The sequence below is a fragment of the Triturus cristatus genome, chromosome 4_2 (genome assembly GCF_964204655.1).
Source record: "Triturus cristatus chromosome 4_2, aTriCri1.1, whole genome shotgun sequence".
Classification (NCBI taxonomy): Eukaryota; Metazoa; Chordata; class Amphibia; order Caudata; family Salamandridae; genus Triturus; species Triturus cristatus.
In genome coordinates, this window is record NC_140586.1 from 594,930,656 (window position 1) to 594,948,530 (window position 17,875).

At 47.1% G+C, this 17,875-nt stretch overlaps 1 protein-coding gene across 4 annotated transcripts in view; it reads right to left on the minus strand.

The window, feature by feature from the left end:
* LHX8 (LIM homeobox 8) overlaps window positions 1-10,441 on the minus strand; it is a 133,565-nt gene extending 123,124 nt beyond the window's left edge. The window contains exons 1-3 of one of the 4 annotated variants that reach the window (XM_085602269.1): window positions 5,301-5,322; window positions 4,028-4,108; window positions 2,434-2,586 (exon numbers count right to left, since the gene is read on the minus strand). In XM_085602269.1, coding sequence (XP_085458395.1) covers window positions 2,434-2,586; window positions 4,028-4,096 — 222 coding nt within the window. In that variant the 5' untranslated portion in view covers window positions 4,097-4,108; window positions 5,301-5,322. Of the gene's footprint in view, window positions 1-2,433; window positions 2,587-4,027; window positions 4,109-4,290; window positions 4,419-5,164; window positions 5,202-5,300; window positions 5,323-9,248 lie in introns of those variants that run through there. The other 3 variants (XM_085602267.1, XM_085602270.1, XM_085602268.1) reach the window with 3 other exon arrangements.
* Window positions 10,442-17,875: the final 7,434 nt, after the last annotated feature.

Sequence of the window (17,875 nt, forward strand, 5' to 3'; positions counted from 1 at the left end):
ATAAGCAATACAGTCTTGAGGTATATGCCTAGCGAACAGATTATAAAATAACACGATTTACATTTACCCAACCACTACGAATATGTTTAGTAGGTACCCCACTGAGCAGTGAACGAACAGAGTGGCACAGCCGAGGTTGAAATGCAGAGTTTTAAAACATGGATTTTCACAGAGTATCACTCCGAACTTTCAGTGCAGAATAGATTTTTGGATATGGCCAACCTCAGCTAATAGGCCCAGACATCTGTTGTTGCTATGGCTTTAGTTCCAAAACATCTTTGACCAACCATAAAACTGAGAATCAATTATGAAGGAGAGCTGAAAGATCTCCATTGGAAGCGAGAACCATCAGAAACAAGTAAAGTATATTTTTGCACCCGAAATCACCACCTCAGTATTTTACAAGTTATCTGCTGTACTTTTTCAGTTAGCAACCACATTCGAGACCAAACAGAATTATCTGCACACAAATCTAAAAAACAGTTCAAGTTTGACCACAGGCAGGACCTCTACTCATAATTTTACAGTAATCTATAATGAACAGAACAAACCATAGGGAGTCGACATGCCCTTTAACTTCATTTTTGGTTTGTATCTTTTTTTTGTAAGGCCTCGACCACTTCACCCAGTATCCCCGTTTGTGGCAACTGGAATGCAGCAGTACAGTTTCCACCGCAAAACTGGGAGTTTCTTAACACTCCAGAGAATGAGGAGGCTGGCATATTTGCTGAAGTGCTGAACTAGATTAAAATGCTGTTCAACTGGCAAACACGTGGGATGAATTGTGAAAACGTTAACTGGTCAGATTCTAGCTTCGGATTGTGGTAGCCCGGTATTAAAGTGGTGGCAATGACCTGAAACGTTTGCACTGACAATATTAAGGCGAGTTAAAATGTATAGCACTTAAGTAATATTGCCAAAGAATGTGCCTCAATTTGCCCTCGATTGGAAAATGTAACCGGTCGACCAAGCATTTCTCAGGCAGTCCTTCATATGCCATGGGGTCTCACTATTAGCAGTGTCCTAATGATTGCATTCCGTTATCACTCATCCAAAATGTATATTTTATCTGGGTATAGAACGACAGCCCTATTCTCGTCGGCACAAGAGAGAGCAGAGAGGGGTACATCATATCAAACCGGGTCATCTCTTCTTCCCCCCCAGGGGAATCACGTATTGCTCTTGCATTTGAGAGAATATATATAAACCTATGACACATCAGGATTAGCTTCCCGATTGATATCACAAGAAAATATTAAAATATAAAATTGAAAAAAAAACGACAGCCATGAGCCAACAGGTACTGCTACTTTAAGAATGTATCTACTCTAGTAATTCTCTGCTCGGTTACCATCCTTTCTCCTTTACAAACACTACACCAATATCTTTAAATTCCACTATTCTTGCAGCTGCTGTCCTGCATTTATAGGATGCCATCACAGGGAAATGCTTCGCCTTCCTAAAGGTCTGTATTGTTATCCTGTGTATGTGCAAGTTGTAGTGCACTGTATTTACTATATTGTGTTATTGCACATTGTACAGAATTCTAGAACACGCTTCTGGCAAGGTTGCACATTATACAACAATGTAAAATATCTGTATTTCAACAGTAAACTGTCAATTTCCAAAGCATGCCCATTCCAACAGGCTCTCTATTATAGGAGTCTGTCTGATAGCCCAGAACTCTACCACGTTAACATATGGAAACTTTGGAATACTAACTAGTTGCTATTTTAAAATTAAAGTCCACTTTTCAGGTGCTGAACCTGAGCTATCCCAACTAGGCTCGTGAACTCTACGAAAACCCAAGGACTCCAGAGAGGAGGCACTTTCTTTTCAATGAAGTAGTAATAATAAAATTAAAAAAAAAAAAATACACCCCCCCCCCCACACACACACACACACACACACACACACACACACACACACACACACAGACATCAGTGACACTGCTCAGGTCTGTTAGCAGGTATTTCGTCTGGTTAGTATATTAGAGGCAGGAAGGAGGGGTAGAGGATAAATTAGCAAAGACAGCAAAAATTCATGAGTGCTACACTTTTGGTAAAGTTCTGTACACGCTTTGACTGATATACAATGTGCATCTCTTCCTCAAACATTCCATCGCCATTTATTAGGTAATTGCACATCTGCCAGTGTGCTCATGTGGGGCCATAAAGCCGTGCAACAGAGTTTCCATACTATGCTCTTTCGTCAAATACATAGGATATAAATGTGTTTCAATGTGTACCCATCGATTGAAACGCTCTCAGAATAACAGTCGTGCAGGACACTTGACAACATTGCGAAAAGATTGTAAGCAACACAATTACAACTTGAAGTTGTTAAAATTAGTTCATAAGACCAATATACACTGCTTCTAAAAAGGAATGACATCTGGATGACAGCTATAAATCATGTATGGCTGAAGATTACCTTGAGGAGGTATTTGTCCACAATCTCCAGGCCGCAGCTGCTGCACACGCTCTTGCCCCGGGGCACAGAGGGTGGAGGGGAAGCAGGTGAGAGCGGCACCGAGGAAGAGCTGGAGTCTTCATCCAGGGGCACACAGGGGCTGGTGGGCCCAGGCTGGGGGGATACAAAGGCCTACATTAGTAGTGTGCATGGGACAGCACTTCTTAACCAGCACAATTCCAATAAACCGGGAATGCAGCATCACCACAGCAAGGCCAGGGAACAGTACTGTCATGTTCAGTGTAACCAAGGACTCCACATCTGGAAAGCACGGATGAGGCCAGCCAGCACACCCTGCGACTAGATATGTGCAAGAAACTGCCACCTCCAGAAACAAGAACAATTACTGGCTCCAAGTGATCCCCGTTACACCCACCTATCGTTCGTGGATGTGGATTCCGTTTTTCTACGAGTGCCTGTGGTTTGAGGCGGGCGTCTTTTACATGTACCTCGGTAAATGGGTACTATATCTAACAAAACATGAAACTTAATACAAAACGTACAATACATGTTTTTCAATTTGAGTATATATGAAGTGATGTGCACATATTTTATTACTCAAGTTTGGTCTCAGTAGATAAGTGATTAGTCAGCAAACGTTGGAGGAGTTTAAAACTTTTTTTTTTTGTTTAGCTTCGATGCACTAGTCTAAGGTAACCTTTTAATACGACACGATTTCCTTAAAAGTGTGAGCTGGCCTGAAATTAACCCACGGTTTTGCATAATTAGCATTAAAAGTGGTGTTGTCTATTCTGAGTCAGGTGTATATGGGCAGAGTTTGTGCCTCGCTAAAAACATAAAGGGCATTATAAAGTATAAATCCCATGTATGGAAAAGTTTGCAGATAATTGGCAGGCGACTCTCGGGCGATAAACGTTTCGCACACACACACTTTTATTGCTATATTTCTGTAAACGTCAAGGTCTCGGTTAACAAACCGACAGTATCTGAAGATGTATTGGCACGCGCAGAACTGCAGAGGCTGCGCTACTGTCATAGCGAGACAAGTCATGAAACCAGTTCAGACACATCACAAATCAACTCAAAAACATGCATGCGGACGACAGAAGCTCATTTCACAGAGCCCTCACGCGCAAGCTTTCAAGTTCAAATCAGACCAAAGCACCGGGCCACAAACCGTCACCAGAATGACGCAGTCTGGGGCAGTCACGGGCGACCAACACCCCACGGAGAAGATGGAGGGCCACTGTGTCAGAGGGAAAGTTTAGACCAAGGGATCTGTTCTGCTGGGTGTTGAACTGGCAGCATGTGCCGTGCTGTAGAGGCATGGTTTACCATCAGGTGTAGGGCGGCCGGGTGGGTAGGTTGTGCTGTAGCGAGCTTGCAGGGTGTGTGGGAGTAACCAAACTCGTGCACTGTGCAAGGCCCGCAGAGCATGGCGACCGGCCGGGGGCCGGAGGGCAAAAAGGGCCCAAGTACTGAGAAGGGCCGGGGATATGGTGTGTGGCGCAGAGAGCCCCGGGCTGCTCGGAACCACCCACGCCTCCTCGGCCGCGGCGAGGGCGGTGAAGGCTGGATGGACACGGACACTCACCAGGCACTCCGGCGCCGGCCCCTTCCTGCTCCTGCCCGCGGACACCGGCCTGCCGCACTCCTCCGCCATGAGCACCTTGAACTGGGACAGAGAGAGGATTAGACAAGGGGCGAGAGGCTTCCTCCTTCCCAGTAGCAATACCCCCACCCCGGTGGCCTCCCGTCCCCCAGGGGCCGCTCGAGGAGCGCCGCAGGTCTGACCGGACCACCCTCGACTAGGTTTCGGGGACAGACTGGCGACTCTCCTCCCGTCCCCAAACTCACCACAAGTGCCCCGACTGCTGCCCCCTTTACCCTTCAGAGGAACCTTCCTTTACTGGGTGGTAAGAAGAGCCCGAAAAAGTTAACTAAGCGGCCCTGAGAAGGGGCCCCGCACCCCGGGGCCACAGGGCGTCTTCTCCCGGAGGAGGCGCGTGCACTGGATTCGGTGCAAGGAACGTTCCTACACACCCGGCTGCGGGGGGGGGGGGGGGGGGGGGGGCTCCGGCCCTGCAGTGCGCGCACTGCAGGGCCGGGGGGAGGCCTTCTGGGCGCATGGGACCCCATCTGAGGGAGGACTAGGTCGCCCACGCGAAAGGTTAGTGTTTCTTTAACTGCAGTACTTCTTTCCTATTGCATTAGAAGTGCAGAAAAAGTACCAACATGATAACAGTAGTGCAACACTCGTACCGGTCAGGAATAGTTTTATGTCTTATCCCTGTAACCTAAAGCTACGGCCTCTCCCTCTTTTCCGTATAAGCCCCTCAAAGCCGAGAGGGCTCAGAACACAAGAGCGTTCCTTGTACTCTAAATTAGTGATTTCAATTATGTTACTAACCCCCAGAGCTTTTAGTTTAAAATGTTTTGGGATACAAGATTTATTTTTAAAAAGCAGGTCTCATGTGTGCGTTCGATGGGGTAGTCTGAAAGCAACCAGAACTACAACTCCCACAATGCAACGACAACCATGATTTGGAGCATTTTGTCCTTCTGGTTACATTAGCTAAAGACTCAAAACCCTGCCAGCTTACTCCCCCATCTTTCTTGGAGGCTCCTCACCGCCCCATCCACTCAGGACCTCGCCGCTCTTTATAGGATTCCCCACTTTTTGTAAAGGTCCTTCATCACCTCAAAAGCCTGCCGCCCCTAATATACCCACCATTTCTAAACGACCACCAACTACCACTTTCTTTCAGAGCGCCTCTACACCTACTCTCCTCTAATGGTTCCCACCCTGGCCCCCCCATTTTCCCGAGGGGCGGTTCCCATCTCAGCCCCGCCCCTCCCGAGTCCACCTCAGAGGACGCCGCTCGCAGGTCCGGCTCTAATCGCCCCAATTAGCGCCAGCCGCGCTTTATGAGCAGCGCGCGGGCTGGGGGCGGGGCCTTTAATCGGATACTTGAAAGTTAATTGCGGCCGCACAGCAGGCGCTGCGGCTCGCGCCGGGGCCCGTGACTGAAAAGCTGCAGATTGAACCCGGCCCGCCCGGCCCAATTAGAGCCGCAGGTGATGCACGCGCGCGCCTTTCAGCCATAAATGGCCACTTGTGGCTCAATAAAAGTCAACGTCCTGCCAATCACAAAGGCGGGCAGAGAATGGAAGCTATCCATCTGCATTTAATGGGTGGCATTACAGTAAATGTGTGCTCTGGATGCCCGGACAGCATTTTAGAGCCAGGCTGGGAGTGTGCAGCTCGGGCACACAACACCGGTTGCAGCGCGAGGACACGCTGAGGAGAGTTTAAACGAGTCTGGCTTAAGAACCGAGACATTTAACCCTGGACAGTTATCCATACCATTAGCGACATTTCATTGTTAGTCAATGTGCAAGTGACAACCCAATTTGGTACTTCAGTTTCTTCCTTCTAGGTAAATGCCTTATTTCCGTATAGATTTGACTGTTTAGATCTTCCCGAAAGCTTTGTTTTCTCTATGCATGCCTTAATTTCAAAGCAGAATAAAATCACACAGACGTATCCCTAAAAGAGGAAGAAAGCTGAGGGCGGAGGGCAGTAGACACCCTCCCCAAGTCACTCAGTCACCCTTTGAAAGTTATTTTCCATCATTACTGAATGTCACAAACACTTGCGCACTAAGGACCCGAAGTTCAAAAAAGGGCAGACGAGTGTGCAAGGGACAAGGGCGCATGGCATGTGTGGCGAAGAATTAACATAGAAAGTAAATCGATTGGCATCGTGTAAGTGAAGGGAATGACGCTAGAGTATGTGAGTAAGTAAATAGCCTGCCATCATACCCGAGGTAGCAGAGAGCCTGGCGTGGTGCATGAGCAGGGGATTGGCACAGGGTGCGTGAGGGAGTAAAGAGCCTGGCATGCACGTAAAGGGATAAAAGAGATGGGAATGGGCAGCATGGCATCATGTATGTGAAGGGGCTGGGCACAAGGTGTGTGAGGGAGATGGGAATGGACAGAATGCCATGTATGTGAAGGGAATGGGCGTAGGGTAAGTGAGGGAGTAGAAAGCCCGGCATCCTCTATGACTATGTGAAGGCCAAAGCCTGGCATCATATTTGTGAAGGGGCTGGCCACAGTGAGTGAGGGAGTTAAGAGTCTGGCATCATGCATGTGAAGGGATTAAAGGGATGGGAATTGGCAGCATGGCTTCATGAATGTGAAGGGAATGGGCGCAGGGTGATGAGGGAGTAGAGAGCCTGGCATCATGTATGGCAAGGGGGTGGACACACAGGGGTGCGTGAGTAGCAAGCCTGGCTTCCTGTATGTGGTGGAATTGAACACGTGGGACTCGGGAGTAGAGAGACTGGCATTACGCATGTGAATGAAATGGACACAGGGTGCGTGAGGGAGTAGATAGCTAGGTGCGCGAGGCAAATTAATCCAGAGGCGTAGAATGGAGCCACGGAGAGATGAAAATGGAGCCAAGGAGAGCTGTACACAATAAAAGTGAAGAACCGGTGGCAGCTCGAGCCTGGTTCTGACTCAGCCCAAAGTCCTCTAGAGCGAAAAGCAGCCCACTTGGACCCAATCGAATCCTTTCCGCTATGACGTTTCACTGATTGTCACGGGTTCGAGGCGCCCCCTTACCCAGAGGAGAACACGGACTTCTCCTGTACGGGGAGGGGCGGGGGGAGAAAGGGCGATTGTGGTTAGAAAAGTCAAGGCAGAGTTGCCAACCTCTGCCGGACATGTGATGGGTTGGGGGGGACTGGGGGCTGGTCTGGCATGGGAAGCGGAGAGACCGGGGAAAGGAAAGACATGGCCCGGAGGAGTGAAGCTGTCTTTCTGGTTGAAAGGCAGTTGGGCTTTAGGGAAAGTCCTAAGTGTGACTGCCCAGACCGCCAGTCTCATAGCTGAAAATGTTCTCAGGTCCATACCTGTCTAGTTGGTCCAATCACGTTTTCCCTTAAAATTCTGGTACTGGTAGTCCTGGTTATAAGACTACAAGTCTCAGAATTCTATGCAAAATCCGGGCCTAACTAGTCACGCATAGAAGTGGGAGACTTGGCAGCTATGCAGTCTGCCAGGGGCCTCTGTCACAGTACATCCTTACCAAACTGTGGGTCAGTCCACCCATGTCCCCATCCCCTCCTAGCCCCCGCAGGATCATTTTTGTTGCAGGTTTGGCTTGTGTTTTGGTTCTTGGAGACATTCACACCCCTAACTCGGCTCTTTCCATAAATTCTACTACACAACGAGCAGACTTTAAATACTTTTAATTTCTTTTGTGAACGTTCATTAATGTTGAACATATATGCAACCAGAGTGATACAGTGTAGTCTTACTTTTTTACAATCACTTCGAGAATATTTATACTCTCCAAATTGCATATTTCACTGGGAACGTCAAAATATTTCGACAGGTTGTTCCAATATTTTTTATATTTGCATGCCGGTTCAGGTGCAGCAGCCATGCTGAATTTTGTGTAATCCTGATCGAGGGGTGGGTGTCACACCCGATAGATTTCTAACCATGCAATGGCACGATAGAAATTGGTTGGTAATTATTCTACCCGGAAACTGAACCTTAGAGAGTGGGGCTAAAGAGGGGTCAATGCTAAACAATATTATAAAGGTTTACTCGCTCTGCCCGATAGGACTTGAGTGCCATACAGTGCTATGAAGTCAATAAAAGGGGGATACCAGCGCTTTACAAAACTTCTTCCTAAATAAATGGGAATTACGCACGCAAACGGTATTTATGCGCGTTTCGCAAATATTACTCACATCAGCGTGGTTTGAGTGGGCAAGCACCAGCCAAGAAAATGTTATAAAACGGGTCCACATTATGTCTGGACGTGTTTCAGCATAATTAAGATCGTGTGCGAATGACCCAGGAAGTTGAGCATGTGTGGGTGTGTGTATATATATATATATATACACATATATACATACATACACACACAAAATATATACTCGAAAGAGTGTAGTGGTACCGCTCCATTATTGAGAGGAATGGCCTTGGATTTAAAGTCTTAAGCATTACGTTGAGCGCCATCAACCTGTCTGTAAAAACATTCAAAGCGCTACAAAATTCTCAGAAGGGAAATTTAAAGCTGTTGTCGGAAGAACTATTTAAACAAGTCATTAAATAATAAACATTCATAGGAGCGCTTGCAATATTTGTCAAATGCCTCCGTAGAAAATACACGCTTTTTAAATAAAAAAATAAATTAAAAACAATAAATGCCCACAAACAATTTTTACAAGACTTTGCTTACGTCATATTTTTTAAAAATATATATATATATTTTGTAACGAGTTTCAAGAATCAACCGTATTCACGGTATCGTTTATTCCCACTATATCGAGATATTTATCTCACACTCCCCAAAACTACATGCAAGGAGAGATGCGTGGGGGATACCTGGCACATTTTGAAACATGACAGACACTGTTGAAATTCATCTAGTGTGGGCGATAATGTATCGGTGTCATTTTTGGGCCACACGCTAACGTGTTGTATACAAGTCTACGCAAACAGCCTAAACCTAAAAAATATATTAAATAAAAAAACACAATAAAAAAGCGCCAAAAGGAGGCTACGCGTAAAAAAAATAATATTAAGAGTACATATTAAGATAAGTGGAATAGTTTAATAAAATGTTTTGATTGTCTTAACTGCGAGCGTTGGCCCTTGGGTGGAGCGACCTGACTGTCTATATTGCTAAAGTTCCCTGTTGATTCTAAATGTCCATGGGCATGCCCAGGGCACGGGTAGCTTCTTCTGCCTCCCGTATCCCTCCCTGGGGCGAGGGGCGCAGCCCTTACCTTGTCCATGGGGGCCGGCAGCGCGGGGACGTCCTTCTCCAGCTTGCACGCAAACATCTGCTCGCTCTTCCAATACATGGCCCTGGAGGGCGGCTCAGCGCATGCCAAGCAGGGGCTCCGGACGCGGAGCGGCCCCGAGGTACGGGCCACCAGGGTTCAACTGTGGGGGTCAACAGCACTCCGCTCTGTGGGGCATCCGAGCACAGCTGTGTGCAGACTGCACGCGCGCTCAGCTCTGGGCGGGGGGGCACCAGTGGCAGCTTTGTGGAGAGCCAGGCGGAGGGAGTTATGCGGGCACCGGAGCCCCACTTTCCAAGAAGCACCGGGGGGCAGCAACGAGCCGGCGGCACCAGGGCAGCGCTGTGCAGTGGCAGTTCTTGAGGGCAAAGGGTGGGTTCAGTGCAGATGATACTCCAAGAGAACGATAGGCGCCCGTGCCCTCCCTCTGCACAAGAGGCACCCTGGAGCAGCTCGGATTCCTTGGCTACTTCTGAAGGGTACCCGCTGAGCCTTATGCAGTTAGAACCCCGAACAGCAAAGGAGTAAAGGTATAAGTGCCCTCTGTGCCAGAGGGACCAGCGGGCAGCTTTGGCACGGCAGCACTGAGGCGCAGTGTTGCTGGGGCGGTTCTTCGGCTCCAGCCAAACTGCTACCAGCGCTTTCAGAAAAAAGTTTAAACGTGGGTGGAACCTCTGCGGTGAAGAAAAACGTCCCCCGGCTTCCTGTCCGCCCCTTCTGGTGTAAGCACGCCCATGCCTCTGTCCAGATTTGGCTCTCTTTGCTGCGTAAAGTGCTGTCAAAAAGACGAGGTAACGCATGCGCCATCCTGCAAGCGGGCGCCACAGTGCTGATGTCTAAAGCTCAGACGGGCCCACCTTCACTCCAAGGAGGGGTGCACGACTCTAGTAGCGAGGGGCAGCGGAGACCCCACACCAGAACCTGAACAGGAGCCCCCCCAGAGAGGATCCGGCTGCGGAGAGGACAGTCACTGCCTCATCCCTCACAGAATCTGGAGGGCCCATCTTCACACTTTCCGTGGTTGAATGAAGAGACATTCGAGCCTCTTGCTAGCTACATCCAAAATAAAACTCGGAATCAATTAAACCTAAACTCTTCCCTAGCACAGCCAAACGAGAGTAGCGCGCAGAGGCTCACAACCTCCCCGAGCACTAGTGAGTAACGTCCCTTCCCTGGCAAATGATTCTAAGCCAAGAAAGCGCACAAACCTGCAAACATTTATAATAACTTTGGAAAACCACCACTGCATCAGGTGGGCAGATTACTCACAGCCCCAGACAGGTGAGAAGAAGCTCAGGTGAGGTAAAGACGCCCAGGAGCGCTCAGATCCCCTCCAGCTGGCCAGGAGACCCAGAGTGTGTCTGAAGCCAGAGACCGAGAGATGAAGCAGAGACCCCGCGTCTCAGGTGAGGGGGCAGGCAACGCTGCCTCAGGTGAAGGCACACACTACACTACACCGGGTGAAGAGAAGGCACGCAAACCCTGTAAAGCAGGTGAGAAGCATAGTCTGGACTAACTCGACTGCAGGCGCTCTTAATGACATCTGTGTGTGTTCCTTTTCCTTCACGTGCCTCTTTTTTCCCTCACTTCAGTTCCCCTTTATTTTCTGATGCAGTTTGTCACGCGCGGATCAAACGTAGCAAGATGGCAGCCGATGTGGCCCGAAGTTGCTGCTATCACGGGCCAGGTGTGAGGACACCCAGGACAGCTCGCTTGGTGCTCGGGTAAGGGGTTAGACCGGCGGCCCACCCATCTCTGACGGGCGGAGAGCGCGGCGCTCGACAGTAACCGCGTGGACCCCGCGTCTCCAAAGCTGCAGGGTAGTGTGTCTAACTTGATGGCTGCTTCCGCTGGACCCGTTCCTGATTCCCCAAATCTGGGAGAAGTGAGTCTGTGCGAGTTAACTACTCCCTTACCCGGGTCGCATTCGTTGAATACGATGGCAGTCCTGTATAAATTAAAGGAAAACCTGGCATTCTTTAATACAATTATTTTTCTAACCTACGCAGTAGAACATATGTTATTAAATACAAAACAGACCGTGCAGTCAGCTATCAAACCCGTCGTTGTGCAATTACGCCGCTTTTGTCTTACGATGAGACACGAGCAAAACACGCACAGGGAAATTAACGAATAATTATTACAGGTCTCTGGAAAATCGCCGAGGTCCGTTTTCAGTGCAGGTTCTGGTGATATCCCGAGTTGTCTATGAAATTATTACGCCACAATGGTCAAGCTCGGCTTTGCTCAATATGCGGCTTAAGGGCAATATATAGCGCCGACTTTGAAGCTGGGGAACCAGGTTCGAGCCTGGCAGGAGGCTCAGGCGTCCTTTGATTCTGGGCAAATCACGTAATCTCCCCGTGCCTAAAAATGAACGTGTCGGTGTGTAATGATCTTTTAAAGCGCTCCGATACCATCGAGTCGAATTCGCGAATATATATATATATATATATCACTAGCAAAATATGACTACGGAATGAAAATAAACAAGTGCGCAAAATGGACCACCCAGGCACCTTGCTGCAAACAAATGCGCAAAATAACATTTCAATATAGTTCTTAATATATGACGGCGCTTGTCAGTCAGTCAGTCAGTCAAATTATCTTTATTCGATTAATAAAAATCATAAAAGGTCGAGCAAGAAGTTACATAACAAGAATACATCAGATCATTATACTGCATACAATTATTAGAAAAAGAAAAAATTAAGGGTTTAATACAATTAAAACATACATAAATATTTTAAAAAGAGAAAGAAAAGGGTACGATATAAAAAAGAGGAAATTCATTTATCACAAATAGAATGCCCATGCCTTGTTTGGAGCCTCTTCAAACGTGCTCCTGCCACTAAAAAACTGGCAACAGCAAAGGCTACGTTTATGTTAGGGAGGAGTTGCAAAAACAACAGGGCTGGTTTTACCTGAATAAAACTCTGAGTGCGTAAAATAGGGAGCAAGTACCTTTTTCTAATCTCAATGTAATGGCCGCAGAACATAATAAAGTGCATCGTATCCTGGACTGAGAAACTGTCACAGTCACAGGGTTCAGCGTCATCAGGTCTAGCCCAAGTTCCGAAGTTACCCAGGATAAAGTGAATTAAGTTGAAGCGAAATCTTGTTAAGAGAAAACGATGATAAGGGTTTGTTACCCACAAAAGGTATGGTTCCATTCCGGGAACAGAAGTGAGCAGAATGTATTTCCCTACCAAAGGTTTTTTTAACTCTTGTGCTTCCCTTTCCAGAGCATAAAGATTTAACAGAGTGTTTTTAATTAATTTTAAATCTTCATGAGTTATTTTATCTGGAGATGAGAAGAGTTCCAATCGACCTGCTAAGGACAGCTGAGATCTCACGTAGCTTAGCCATGGAATTTTAAGTGCTCTGTCCAGGGCTAAGCAATCTTTTAAAATGGTGTGATTTAAAGTAAGCTCTAGGTTAAGCCAAGTTTTTAACCACCCAATCACTGGAGCTAATTTCAAAGTGTCAGATATATAGCCCAGTCCTACCTCTTTGTGTGATACAAATGTCGGGGTTGATTGGGGAACAGAAAGAAGAGATCTTAAAAATTTATTTTCCACGTTCTGTATTTTAGTAGGGTTAGTATGACCCCAGATAGTAGAGCCATACTGGGCAACTGACAAGCACTTTGCTTTATAAACTTTAATTATACTTTCCATGGGACGAGCGCCCAGTCTTTTGGCAAAGCTCATCAGCCCTGCGGTCGTTCTAGCGACAGCATTGGTTTTAACCTGGAGCTGAGGGCCCCAAGAGCCCTTATCGTCAAAAGTCACACCAAGATATGGGAAAGAAGAAACTCTCTTTACCTCCTTTCCTGCACAGTAGAATGTCATCATCTTTTTTTTCCTGCCTGCTTGTCCTGAGATCATTACATGAGGTTTATCTGTATTAACTTTCATATCCAAAGATACCATAAAAGCTCCGAAAGATAAAAGGAGTTTATTTAATGCAACTCCAGAGCGTGCAAGAAGAACGGCGTCATCCGCATACAGTAGGACGGGTATCTTTGTTTCCCCTGCACGCGGGATGTCACTGTGTGATGCTTGCATTACTGTCTCAAGATCATTAATGTATAAAGTAAATAAGAGAGGGGCGAGTATACACCCTTGTCTAACCCCCCTCTCAGACTTAAAGAGACAGGTGCATCTTCCTTCCCTAGTAACTCTAACAGAAGTCATGAGGTCCTTATGTAGCTCAGCTAAGTAATCGACCAGGGGTGGGTCAAGGCCCATGGTCAACAGGATCCCCCACAGCTTCGACCTGTTAACCAGGTCAAAGGCTGAGGAGAGATCCATGAAGGCCATGTACAGTGAACCACCCCTAGCGACCACATATTTATTTATGATAAGCTCCAAGTTTAAGCATTGATCTAAAGTTCCTCTTTTGGCTCTAAAGCCATATTGTGCATTGGATAAAATGCCCTTGCTTTCTAAAATTGTGGACAGTCTGCCTAACAGGACTCTCCCCAAAATTTTTACGCTTGAGTCAATGAGAGAGATAGGCCTATAACAGGCCGGGTCTGTCCGCTGTCCCTTTTTGAAGATTGGCACAATGGTCGAGATTAACCAACTAGAGGGGAAGATGAATTCCCTAGTAGCATTAAAAATGTTGGTCAAAATTTTTGAGCTGAATTGAGGGGCGGTCTTAAAAAAGTCTGCTGGGACCCCGTCTGGCCCCGGTGCCTTTTTACAGAGAGTGTCTTTTAGGGCAAATATCACCTCTTCCTGAGTGAAAGGGGGAATGCGAGTCAGTGAGTTTGATGGTGTTATTTCGCGAGCTATTGTAGTGTGAGTTTGACTATAGATGTTACTAAAATGTGACACCCACTGATCATCTGGAATAATACAGTCAACTCTCTGATTGTCTAATCCCGCAAAATATGGATGGTTTATAACTGCCCAGAATTTGGCGCTATCTTTCTGTGTTTCGGGCAGTAACAGCTCATTCCATGCCTCATTTTTAATCTCGGATTTCCTCGTTCTAATGGCAAAATTATATTGTTTCCTCAGAGAAGCTATCAGTATTTTATTTCTAGGCTTACCCTTTAACGCCTTTAAAAGGGCTGAATGGGCCCTAGAACAGTTTGAATCAAACCATCTAGGGCCGGAAGATTTTTTTGACTTTACCTTTACGGTCAAGTCTAAATTAACTTGGTGACATATGACACCAAAGGCGTCTACCACTTTAACACTCGAATTTTCATTATCAAGACAAATAGCAATTTCATCAGGAACTTTTGCCAATGTGTCCCGTACAAAGGACATTGGGGTAACTTGGTCCCATTTTAACCTGCGATTTTGATCCTTAAGCTCAAGGCCTAATGCGCACAATGTGTCAATCTTCCTAAATTCCAGGACTCCAGATGCTAAAACCTCTAAAATCACAGGATTGTGATCACTAAAAACAGAGGATTCTACCCCATAAGAAAATATTTTTGATAAAAGACTTAAAGAAACAAAAATATAATCTATGATTGTACCAGAATCATGACCCACGTATGTTGGTGGCCTCGTATCATTTAAGGGGGTACAAAATTCATAAAGGTTGAGGGTAGCCAGGAATGATTCCAAAAACTCTCCGCTTAAAGTGTGTTCAAAATGCGGAGATAAAGGGTAAAAAGGAAGTATCTCAGTTTCCCTCAAACAACCTGCCAAGCAGGGATGAATATTAAAATCCCCCATTAGGATTACCTCAAAGTCACGGCAACTATTCTCGGTATGAGTGGCTAAGAAATCCTGTAAGGCTAACAAGTGCTCGTTAGGAAATTGACTGGTTGGGGAATTATAAAAATTAACAAGTAAAATAGGGTTACAGTTTGATAAAATCAATTCAATCATTAAGCAATTTTTGGAATTAGACTGAATATATCTAGTTTTGCCTTTAACGTCAAGAGAAATGTATACAGCTAGCCCGCCCCTAGCTCTACCTGCTTTACTGGGGACGGCGGGTACGAAAAAGTAAGAGTAGCCATCTAAGGGCAAACACTCTAACAAGTCCCAAGTTTCTTGAAAAGCAAGAATGTCATATCTCCTGATTTTTTCCAACCAAATTTTATCTTTAAATTTGGGTCTAAGACCAGCAATATTCCAACTCAAGATTCTACAAGCTCTATTACCAGCAGAATACACAGAAGGTAAGACAGGAGCCGGCTGTTGTTCCTCAGCATTTTCAATTGGACTTGGCAAGAGTCAATCATTTTGGTCCAAAAAAGAAAGTGGCGCAAAGCGGTTAAACAGTTCCACAGGCTGTGTAACAGGGTTAAATACAAAGGGTTGTTGTCGATGAGCTGGTGCGTTATTCCTTGATTCTTGACCCCATTTAGAATGAAAATCCCAATTTGTAATTGGTCCTAAAAAAGGAGTCCTTGGGAATGATACGTTCTGCTGTTCCCCATAAAAGAATTTCAAAGTTAGGGGAACCACAGTACCTTGTCTACGTTGGGGTGGAAGAATATTCGCAAGGATATTAGGAAGGACGCTTGGATTTGAAAAGCTCACAGTCACACAATCTCCTTTAAATTTTTTTGGGCGATTTCCAAGCCACGGAACCCTAAATGCTGACTTAATTACACTTGCAAGGTGTTGCTGACCTCCTGGAGCTAGCCGCACATTTCTGCTCAACCAATGTAAGGCTTTGCTACACAGTGAGTTTGAACTTTCCGCTGAGCCTTTTTCTAAAAGAGGAACATTTGCAAGGACTAATACCACAGGTGTGGCCTCAACAATGAATTGCAGGGAATCCAACGTGGAAGTATGGGGTTGTGATGTTTGTGTTTGGGTAACATTCGCCACAGGAATTGAATTTGCTGGGGGGCACTGTGGCAAAGAAATCCCAGCAACAACGTTAGAAGTGAGTGTCGCTGGGTTATCCCTAATTGGCTCTGTTCCCTTTGCAACCCCCAAATTTGGACCATCAGCGGGGTCCCCATGGTCATCATTTAAAGGGGTGACTAGCGTGGTTAAAATTTTCAATGCCACTTGCAACTATATTTTGCTGACCACCCAGCTTCTTGATCTCTGCTTGTAGATTATCTATCTTGGAGATTAAGGGTTTAATAATGGAATTAATTTTGGTCTCAAAGAAATCCGCAAATTTTTCTAAAAGCGCTTCTTCAAGAGGGCAAGTAGAAAAGTCCTCGGAGCAGTTCGTTTGTGCAAGTTTTGAGGTATTGGCCCTCTTCCCTTTAGCCCCAGAACGCAGGCCACCCCGTTTAGGGGGGTTCTTAGTGCATTGACGTTTAGTTCTTACTTCATAAGCTGGGGATGTTACATCAAGGATAGGTACCTCAAAAGTCTGAACCTGCATGTCTTGATCTAAATTAATATCGCTCTCAACCACTATATCCCCCTCAATGAAAGAAACTTCAAGAGCCGGAGTTACATTAACCAGATTTTCAGGTATGACTTGTGAAACACTATCTGCTGACGTTATGGCGCTAAAGACATCTTGTGTGTTCGTTTCATTAAATGAAGTAATAGCAAAAGAGGGCGGGGACAGACAAAGTAGGTCCGGGGATTGACTCAGCCCCAATGACTCCCTCCTTTGCGTGTTAATTTTTTGTACAGTCTGTACCAAATAGTTGTTCATCTTGTTGTTTTGAACTATTGCTGCTTTTTTAGGCATGAGGAAAAACTGTAACCGTCAGTCACGCTGAACAATGTGAATGGGGGCTACTTAGTGCTCAACTTACTTGCGCAATGCAGTCCAATATGACTCAGGCGGCATGTATGGCCCTGCCCCTGCCTCTTCCTGCCGATGAGGGCCGTAGAGGGCCCGCCCTTTGCCCGGGCTTCGCTCCGGGCGTCCCGCTCGCGTCCCGCGAAGCGGGTCTTCCAGTAATTTATGGCGCCTCCTGGCGTCACTACGTCGCGCCGCCGCTGAGGCAGCCGGGAAATGCAGTCCCGGGGCGGCGACGCGGAAGATGGCGTGTACTTCGCTGTTCGGTATGACTCTTGGCGGTGTCGGCGGCAATAGCGTGGCGTGGCCCAGCAGGCTTCAGGTGAGTTTTGGTATTCCCCCCGCTCCGCCGGTCTTCCAGTAATTTATGGCGCCTCCTGGCGTCACTACGTCGCGCCGCCGCTGAGGCAGCCGGGAAATGCAGTCCCGGGGCGGCGACGCGGAAGATGGCGTGTACTTCGCTGTTCGGTATGACTCTTGGCGGTGTCGGCGGCAATAGCGTGGCGTGGCCCAGCAGGCTTCAGGTGAGTTTTGGTATTCCCCCCGCTCCGCCGGTCTTCCAGTAATTTATGGCGCCTCCTGGCGTCACTACGTCGCGCCGCCGCTGAGGCAGCCGGGAAATGCAGTCCCGGGGCGGCGACGCGGAAGATGGCGTGTACTTCGCTGTTCGGTATGACTCTTGGCGGTGTCGGCGGCAATAGCGTGGCGTGGCCCAGCAGGCTTCAGGTGAGTTTTGGTATTCCCCCCGCTCCGCCGGTCTTCCAGTAATTTATGGCGCCTCCTGGCGTCACTACGTCGCGCCGCCGCTGAGGCAGCCGGGAAATGCAGTCCCGGGGCGGCGACGCGGAAGATGGCGTGTACTTCGCTGTTCGGTATGACTCTTGGCGGTGTCGGCGGCAATAGCGTGGCGT